Source organism: Arachis hypogaea, chromosome 14, assembly GCF_003086295.3.
Source record: "Arachis hypogaea cultivar Tifrunner chromosome 14, arahy.Tifrunner.gnm2.J5K5, whole genome shotgun sequence".
Lineage (NCBI taxonomy): Eukaryota > Viridiplantae > Streptophyta > Magnoliopsida > Fabales > Fabaceae > Arachis > Arachis hypogaea.
Genome location: NC_092049.1, coordinates 10,081,881 through 10,091,852, shown reverse-complemented (window position 1 = coordinate 10,091,852; position 9,972 = coordinate 10,081,881). Strand labels below are relative to the sequence as shown.

Here is a 9,972-nt window from a genome sequence, read left to right as displayed (position 1 = left end):
ACTAATATCAAGTTACTCAAGTATCAACATTTTTTTTTCAAAAGTTGATAAACATTTGACTTTTAACCCTACTTAATGCAAACTAAACTCAATCACCTTGACTCAAAAGTTAAAAAAAAAAACTAACCAGCAAATAAGAAACTCAAAAAGAAAAAAAAAAGGAAAAAACTAAATAAGATGTGCCTCAAGAAGCGCATCAGAATGTTTCCTTCCTTTCATGGGCTTCAATCAAAAGATCACGAGGGATTATATCAAATGACTCCACATAGTCAAAATAGTCGGTAAGCCAAAAAGTATCGGTTTTTGAATTTCGCCATATACATGCAATAATTCATTAATTAGCGATAAACTCTTAAATGGAGTTCAGATCCGTGGCGAATTAGTACTTGCCTTCCTGAATGGGAGTTACTTTGAAAAAAAAAAGTCACAAAAAAGTAGTAGTTAAGTACATTAATTTGCTATTTTTCAAAGCAAGAACCTTGATTATATCTTAAACCCCCTTTTCCTCCCCATTAATTTTATATGTGTGTGTACGAAACAAACTAAATTTCATCTTTTAATTATAGTAATTTTTATTATTATTGTGTTTTTGATACATTAAAAAGAAGTATATTAAGAGTGTCCATATGATTTCGGTTGATAGAAGGCACCGAGCTTATCTTTCTGTATTTGCTGATATTATTTACATCAAACATTTTTCCCCATACGTCAACCACAGTTAAGTTTGAAATAAACTTTGTATAATATTTATTACCCAAATAGAAGAGACATCGGAATCAAAGTGCAGCGATTCAAAGTAAATATCATAACATACAAGAGGGTAATAACATGCATGACATGGTTGCACCCTACTTTGATTTAATTTCGTCTAAAGCCAAAGCAAGAGAAGTACTAGTACACACACATACACTACATACATTAATAAATAATAATCTCTTATATATTATATTAAGCAACCAAAATGTATTACATAATCTTTTTTCTTGTTAAAACAAAATCTTTCCCTTCAAAATGAATCAAATTCTTCTAAAGTGAAGAGTTTGATAATGTAAAATAATGAGAAATTAATCATTATTGAATTTGTTATTCCTTTCATTTGTAAATTCCAATCTTAATTTAAAAGTGATTAATTTTCATTTTATTACTTTACCAATCTCTTAGAATATCTAAATTGGTCCAGAAAATATGAATAAATATGTATGTTACGACACCAATTCCCAAGCAATAACCTTATAACCAGTACCATAAATGAAATGCCTTGTCACTTTTTCATTAAGGACTCTAATGTTACTATCTCTTTATACAAATACAGAGACAGGGGTACAGTCACTTGAGTATATTCATAATCCATCGTCGCCTATGCTATGTTCGCACTACATTAGCAATAAATATCCAAAGAACTTTATGCAAAACTTACATGACCTGTGAACGTAACTGTGAACCTTTTCCTCTTTTTTTTTTCATTTTTTATTTTCCTGAAGCACCCCAGTTTTCCCGAGAAAAATAAATATAACTCATACAAAGATATATCTGATGGCCTCATTTCATTACATTGAAAAATAAAAGCACCAGAAACCGGCATCCTGGTTAGTGACTCATCAGTATTTAGGGGCCATACCTAGTGATTAGAGCTTGCATTGGCATCTTCTAAGCTTCGCCTTCTCTTTTTCCCCTCTCCATGCCTTGACCGCCGAGGTGCCTCATCCTCGCTTTCACTATCATCGTTCCTGAAGGTGTTGACAGCATACTGATCATCCTGCTGTGCTTTGTATCCTTGCATGTCTTCATCAGGTCCACCACTTTGACTCATCATATCCTGATTCTTGCCCTGCTCTAATCCTGAACCAAATTTATCATTCCGATCATTAATTCTTTGATCCCTCTTTACAAGTCGGTTGTTATTTTGAGGTGGAGGTGGAGGCGGTGGAAACATCGGAGGCATATTAACTGGCCTACTGGCTCTTGGAGGATTTGCACCCATCCCCCCCATAAAGGGAGGACGTGCAGGATTCATCATCATCCCAAATCCACCACCTGGAAACATCCCAGGTTGGGAAGGTCGCCCACGGAACATCATGGCTGCAGGGGGTCCTGCAAAATCACCAGAGAACCTAGGACCATATGGAGGAAAACCACGAGGGCCCACACCAAAAAGATCGGGCATACCGAAGCCATCAGGTCCAACAGGCCCATATGATAATCCATCACCCATCATTACTGGGTTAAAACCTGGCATTCCAGGCATAGGTCTGGCTCCGCGTGCAAGAGGCATGTGAGGCGGCCACATCATGCCTCTGCCCCTACCTCTGCCTTGAACAGCTGGCCCAACAACATGACCAAAGCTCTCCTCCTCTTCATCACTTTCTTCCTCTTCCTCTTCTTCGTTGTCTTCAAATGGGACAATATCCGGATTCTCTCCTCCATTGTCTGGATTCACTCCCTTTGCCTTCTCTTCTTCTCGTTTAGACTCTGCTGCAATTGAGATAGCCTGGAATAATGACAAAGAAAATTTATATAAATCCAATACCCAAAGTATTGCAGTTCAACAGAGCAACCAATGTTCCCTAAATCCATCTATTAAAATAGCCTAGTTTTAATAGATAATTGGTACAAAAGTAATAAAATATTGTGAAGCTTAAGCTGTTAATTTAACATGTTTGAGACCTGGCTGATTTTTTACCCCAACATAACTGGGACCCAACACAAGCTATATGTCGATTAGTAAAATGATAACATGAAGCGTTGAATATATGATACTCAGACACATTAAACAAGAAGTCTAGTACAGTGCTCTATGAAAGAAGGGAGATGGTATCTCATATTTGTTATTTAAAGGATATGTATGGGTGGCAAAGATCTAAACTGGGGAAATGCAAACAAAAAGTTTCTTGTGAGGATAGGTATTCACCCAAGGTCAACTTTTTTATTGCAATATGTATGTTACGTTGGTATTGAGAAAATATTAAAAAGGAACATATAACTGATGTATCCATGCATACTTTATGTTTGATGACTAGGAGCTAATTATTATCCTAAGTTGTAAAAAATATTGCTATTATGGGTGCACTGAAGAGAACTAACTGATGGTGCAAATCATGTCTTCTCAACATATTTTAAATTAGGTTGGATAACATTATTGATATGGCCTAACAATCCTGTCTGATAGTTTCTTAGAAGGAAGTTACATTATAAGTCAAAACCGAAATTTAATTAAATGCAAAGTGTTCCTAGTCATAAAAGGCAAGACTATGGCTCAAAGGAAAACATACCATAAGCTCACTATCTGGCTCAAGATAAAGCAAGGATGCCAACTGCTCACCGATGGAGGGTTCCAGCTCCTGACAATCTCTACTTATCTGCAATTACATGAACAGAATGTTTCCTAATTATACTCCAATATGGCAGAATAAATATCTAACTTAATGCCTAAACAATAAAATTAGTTTCAAAATCAGCATGCATATGCAATATGTAGCTAGAATCAAGAATATGTTTCTTCATTACTGAGATGTCTGATTTCACTGACACCAACTGACAACTTTAATCGTATATATATCAACTCTATCATATTGAAATGCCTAGCAGTTAAACCTAACCATTCCCTAGTGCTCATAAATGGTGAAAGATTGCACCATCGTTAAATGTTATGTTTGTGCAGGATTTCCTAATAGAAATTATCACCACAAGAATTGGAGTAGAGAACAATTATTAGCCATGAAAAGAAAGGAATAATTAAAAGTGTAGACAGAGAGTAAGGCAAATTGATCATAAAGTTTTGAAAAGGTAACATCATTAGCTAAATGGATCCAGCCTTTCCCATATTCAAGAAACTCGTGACTCCAAAATACAACATTCTCATTAGAGAAATCACTCCAATTAAAATGTGTAGCAAGAAAAAAACTCTGTTCAGCTCAAATTCAGATCATAGAAGTTGGGGGAGGGGGGGTTAAAAAATTACCTTCACTGGTAAATTTTCATTGTATGGATTCCTCAAATGGCGAGTTTTGTGGAATGACAGTTCACATAACTGCAGACAAGAATGGCAATTTAACAGATTACTGAATGTACCAAAAAATCTGGATATCATTACCAATTTCCAATGATGGTTCATGAACAAGTTCAGCCCAGACACAGAAGTAAAAATATATATAACTGAGAAAACTTGCATTGATTACATGTCGATTTAGTCAATGAATATTTATTTAGACATTGATTTGATCCTTACATTGATGTTAATTATATCATAAAAAAACAAATTCTGGTGAAAAAACTTTGTATTACTAATTAGATGTTCCACAAATAATTCAAGAACCAGTTATTTTAGCATCTATCAGATAAATATCCCATCAAAGTTGCTATAAGAACTTTTATACCTTTAACCATTTAACAGAGAAATTCCGTCCATAATGTGCAGTTCCATGAGCATATTTCCAGTTTCCCCCAGCAACAGAACCACCAATTCTGGAGGTCATCTTTGCACAACCCTGCAAAAATATAGACAAATTCAGATTCGGCGGCTTGGTCACACCAAGAAAACAGAGGCAAAGGTTCTTTCCATATGGGTAAAATGTTTTCTAGTCCTCAATTCATAAAGCTACATATGTAAAGAGTTTACTGGTTGCATTTCATTCATTAATGAATGCAGATTTCAAAACTAGATATCTGCTCCTCTTGTCAAATTAAATCATCAGGAAAAACCAATTGGGTTGATGCATTTCACCCTATAGTAAGCCACTGAAAACCAACTTATACTGATTTCTTTCTTTACCATCATTATAAGCATATAGAATCTTATGCAACAATTCAAGAAGGTGCTGGATGCTTGCATCTGTCAATTGAACAACAAATATATCCTTGGCCTAAATCCATAAATTTGAACAAAAATACTCAAGCTGGATGCAAAGCAAGAAACATACCTGGAAATGGCGAGTTCGGTTGACTGAGAAAATCAGTATAACATTTTCCACAGAATCAAAAGCCTCATTTAGTTTTGACTCGTTGCTCCTTTGTGTTGCCCATACTCCTTGTTGTACTGATAACTCCAAATTTTCACGATTGCAACTTTTAACAATAAAATACCTAAGGTTTTTGCGGAGACGTAGATCAGTTTATTTCATGTAGGTTAGAGAATAGAGATGAATCTGAAGCAACAATTTTCACAGGAAAATTTATTTGAAAATGAACCTCTCATTAAGAAAACATGCAATATTATCATATCTGGTATAGGCAGTGGGCACATTACTAGAATAATATGACAGATACCAGTTCTTGTTTTAGCCTCAAACTTTGTGTCATAGCTTGATAATGATTAAAGAAAATATATGATAATGACCTTAAAGAGAATTATACTGTGTAAGAAGTTTTCTAGTCATCAATTCATAAACTTTGTTGATGGGTTCCCCCTTTTTGTATGCCAGTCTTATTTTTCGTGTAAGCCCTCCCTTAATTTAAAGAATGCATCAATTTTATTATTCAATGTCATTAATGGTAAAAAAATAAATTACATCAAGGATATTTCTGAACAGCCAATAACATAGGGCATGTAATATATATAGACAGCAACAGGGACAGCAGTAAAGTTGGGAAGAAAATACTAGTATACTACACAAAGTATATGCTGGCATAATCTCTCCCAAACGGTAATTCAAGTTATATACCTAGTCTATCATTTATCTGACTGTAAGAATACTAATAATTTTCCGTAGCACAATTGAGAACTACTAGACTCTGAACACACCTAGATATTCCTTGAGGTAAAGGAGTTGCAGTTTTATTCGCCTGATTGGGCTGACCACTAGCAACATTTTGCACTTGGCTTTGATTGACTGGCTGCTGAGCCTGTTGAACTTGTTGCTGCTGGACATTACCCGACTCTGCTTGTAATGGTTTTCCAGCAACAGCTTGGTTTGTAGAATTATTTCCTTGAGGAAATTGAGATTTTTCAGCTTGTTGATTATAGTTTGAACCCCTTTGTTGGAAAAACTTGTTAGATGCATTGTAGTTGTAAGAATATAAATGCTGGATCTTTTGAAGGACCTCATCAACAGAAGGTGGAGGTCCAGCAGATTTTGCATGTCTGTATCGGCAATCAGGCCCATTAGGACAAAATCCTAACTTGTACCTGCAGATGCAGAAATATCAAAATCACATTCACATAACATTAAGCAGATATTTTAAAGCCAAACAAACAAGGACCTGCTTATAGAAGACTGGGGGAAAAATAAATGAATGAATAGTTGAATACAACAGGAGGATGCCATATCCTTCTGAGCAAAAAAGAGAAAAAGAGAATGGGATACATAACCAAGCCCATCAAACAAATAATCCCTCCAATTCCTTTGAATATCCAACGGAACCCCCAATAGAATTCCAGATCATCGTAATTATGCCAAGTATCAATAAAAATAAAGCTGAATTCCTAGAAAAAGTTCACTTCCCTAAATGAAATGTAACAAGGTCCAAATTACTGCAGACATTGGACACAACTTGACAGAATCTTACCCACATTTCTTCTCCCCAACCCCAGAAATGAGTCATGAAGCTCCTCCAACTGTTACGGATAGAAAAACCCGCTGCTCAGAAAATGTGTCAAGGGGGATCATTCCAAAGTTCAAGCAGCTAGGATGCAATGCAGAATGAAAAATAGCATTTCAAACTGGAAGAAATATATTTTTTTATATATAGAAAAAGAAAAACCATGTATCTTGCACATTAAGTATTTTCCAAGACTCTATTGAAATGATCAGTCTGAACTAAACTTAAAAGATAGAAAAAAAATATTTGTATCATTGACAATACTAACAACTTGCTCTATACATGGTAAGCAGCTATTCTAAGCTCTAGTCTCTACTTATGAGTTATGACCATGGCAAGAGGTGAAGACAGTTTCTAATTCATGACTTTATGGACAGAAAAAGAATCTACTAAATGATAAAAGCAAACCTAACAAGGTTCTAATCTCAACTAACACTGAATCCAGTCTACTATAGACAAAGAAGTTTATGGTTTAATATCTATCAAGTATTCATGAATGATTTCAGTATATCATTGACTTCCTTGTTTCTCATTCACTAGAAATATTTATCGCAAAGGCTTTTTTAAGTACAAAAGTGTTCAATAATATTTAGATAGCCTGTAAGCATAGATTAAAACCTGCATCAGAAGATCCAGCAACAGATATACAACTTTTTCAGGAAATTAAATTATAATTAAACTAGGAATGGCCAAGGTCAGCTTGTGATCCAATTGTAGAGAAGATGGCAAGTAGACAGAAAAACAATAATCAGATGTCACTTACCAAGCCAACCAAGCAGCTTCAAGGACCAAATATGATCATAAAATATTTCAATGGTTATGATCATTTACAAGTACCCCTAAAATGGCAGGAAAATTATCATTCCACCATGCAGAATCTCTGAAAACTAAAATTATTATTCTTTTTTTTTTTTTCTTTTTACGTGGTTTACTTTATTATGTTTTTCAGACATCAAACTTTACGTAGCTCTAGTCAATATGATGTGAGACACAGCCTTTGGTTGGTCTGTCTTCACTTAAAAATTTCTCCTCCTCCTCCTTCCCATTCAAACTCTTCAGACCCCTTCTACTCTCCATATATAAGTTGCATCAAAACCCCATTAATATGACCATACTTAATAAACATGAAAATTAAAGAAATATAAACTTGAACTCGGAAGTAAGAACTGAAGCAAAACACAGTAAGGTCTAAAATCTAATATCTTAACAAGTATAACACAAGACAGCCAAACAATTGTTCACAACAGAAACAATCAATGAAAAGCTGGAAAAACAAAGCTGTATATGATCATAGCCCTAAAAAGCTAAACCTTAACAGCAAGGAATCCCCCTCACCTCAAAACCATTAACCTTGGCACCACCGGTCCAATTAACAAACCCCACCACTCTTCAAAAACCTCTCACAATCAAAACAACAAACAGTTCAAAAACACAAACTACACTAACTACAACTACCGCGTTCTATACAATACACATACACAAATTCTGCCAAAAATAAAACAGTAAAAACGAACTGAGAATAAATCGCATCACATACATGTTACACTCCTTGATATCTTCGTTGGTGTGCTTGTACACGCAATCCTGCTCGCGGCACTCACCGTACAGCCGAAAGAACCGGCACACCGGCATCCTCGCCTTGTCGTACTGATGCAAGAACCCGCACGCGTCTCCCTTCATACACAAGCTCCTTAGCCAGTGCCGGCACACTGTCTGCCGGAAGCTCCGCCTCCCGGGCACATTCCCGGCAGCTCCGGGGTCTCCAGCAGTGGGCGCAGCTGCGGCAGCGCCATTGGGAACCGCGGCTGCAGCGGCCGCCGCGGTTGGATCGTTTTGATTGGAGAGAAGTCCGGCGGAGGGTGCGGAGACGGTGGCGGCAGCGGGGGGAGCAGCGTCGAGGCCGCCCTCGAAATCGAAGCTGAGGACTCCCTCGGAATCCTCCATTTGGAAATTAGGTGTTAGGGTTTTGCAAAATGGGAAATTAGGGTTTTGAAAGGGATTGATGCATTCAAAGAGGGTTGAAACGAAGAAGGAATGAGGCAGCTATTGAGCTGAGGAGGGACACTCGTTACTCTAGTTTAACAAAAGCGACGCAGTCTCACGCGAAGAGAGGTAGACGCTGACGCACTTGTTTTCCGCTTTTTTGTTTTCGCCTGCCAATGTATATTGGTCTTTCTATCTTTTTAAAAAAAAAATCAATAAATTAATTAGGAGTTAATACTCAAATTAAAGGTCATTCATTCTTTAAATTAGTCTTCAAATAATTTTTTTAGTCATATTAGTTATAAAATAGGATAATGACGTGTCACGTTAAGTACTACGTGGTGGCATGATGACGTACCACGTGTCACAAGATGATTGGTTGACATGTCAGGTTAGTGCCACGTATCACTTGACATGTAAAAAAAATTTTTATAATAAAAATAGTCTTTAAGAGTTTAAACGTAAGTCATTTTCATCTCTAAAATTTCAAAAATTCATCAAAATAGTTCTTATATAATTTTTTTATAATATTAAATTTAAAATACTTTTTTATACTACTAATTTTAATATTATTTTTTAAACATTAATAAACAAAATTCTCTTTATATAAAATAATAAAAATAATTAAATTTTTATAAAATTACTTTGTCATTTATATTTTAAAATTTTATATTTTTAAATTATAATTTTTTATGTGAATTTTTTTATTTAAATGAGTTTATCAAATTATTGTTGATTATATATTTAAAATTTAATATTTTAAATTTTACTAAACAATATAGTAATTATTTTAAATTTTAAATTTTTTAAATTTTTTAAAATTATAATTTTTATTATTATTTAATTTATATAGTAAAATTCAATAATTTAAAACTGATTTGTGGAATCACTTTTTGAATCTTAATATTTTAATATAATTTTTTAAATATTTCATTTAAAACACAAAGAATTTTATTTTAATACGAAGCATATCTATTTATATAATGTACTAGTGCGGAGTAGCTTGTGTTATGCATAGGTATAATGTTTTCTATTTTATTTTATCTCATTGATTTGTGAAATTAAAGAAAAAATTATATAATTCATCTCAAACATATGAAAAACACAAAAAATTATTATGATCTTTGCACGTATTACGCTTAAGAAGCAATTTGTTTAGCATAATAATAATAATTAAGCAACAAATTTTCAATATTTTGTAAAGTTTGGAATTGAAGTAAAATTTGTGCATCTTATTGAATTTTGACTCTAAGTATCACTACCATTACATCCTACATATAAGTAATACCGTAATGGAAAAAAAAAAGATGTAGTAGAAAAAAAATAGTGGTATAACTTTGTTTAGGTTAACAAATACATATATTTCAATTTTGAGTGTGTGTGTGTATATATATATATATTCCAGCAAAATGTAATAATGTAAGAAAAAAGGTTTTAGAATAAAAAAGAATAAGA

The 9,972-nt window shown here is 34.3% G+C and overlaps 1 protein-coding gene across 1 annotated transcript; it reads right to left on the bottom strand.

Moving 5' to 3' along the window:
• Positions 1 to 1,245: 1,245 nt before the first annotated feature.
• On the bottom strand, positions 1,246 to 8,734 carry LOC112741445 (30-kDa cleavage and polyadenylation specificity factor 30). Its single transcript, XM_025790444.3, has 7 exons — positions 8,072 to 8,734; positions 5,738 to 6,121; positions 4,917 to 5,079; positions 4,374 to 4,484; positions 3,959 to 4,027; positions 3,270 to 3,356; positions 1,246 to 2,488 (listed from the first exon to the last, which is right to left on the bottom strand). The coding sequence occupies exons 1-7, from the start codon at positions 8,476 to 8,478 to the stop codon at positions 1,619 to 1,621; spliced, it is 2,091 nt and encodes a 696-aa protein (XP_025646229.1). The 5' UTR covers positions 8,479 to 8,734; the 3' UTR covers positions 1,246 to 1,618.
• Between the last annotated feature and the right edge of the window lie 1,238 nt (positions 8,735 to 9,972).

What these genes read in the sequence shown, in the direction of transcription:
- LOC112741445 (XM_025790444.3), bottom strand. Translation starts at nt 8,478, where the DNA reads ATGGAGGATTCCGAGGGAGTCCTCAGCTTCGATTTCGAGGGCGGCCTC. An exon ending in TTACCTCAAGGAATATCTAG is followed by an intron (nt 5,080 to 5,737) that starts GTGTGTTCAGAG and finishes CAAAAACCTTAG; the next exon opens with GTATTTTATTGTTAAAAGTT. An exon ending in ACCGAACTCGCCATTTCCAG is followed by an intron (nt 4,485 to 4,916) that starts GTATGTTTCTTG and finishes ATATTTTTGCAG; the next exon opens with GGTTGTGCAAAGATGACCTC.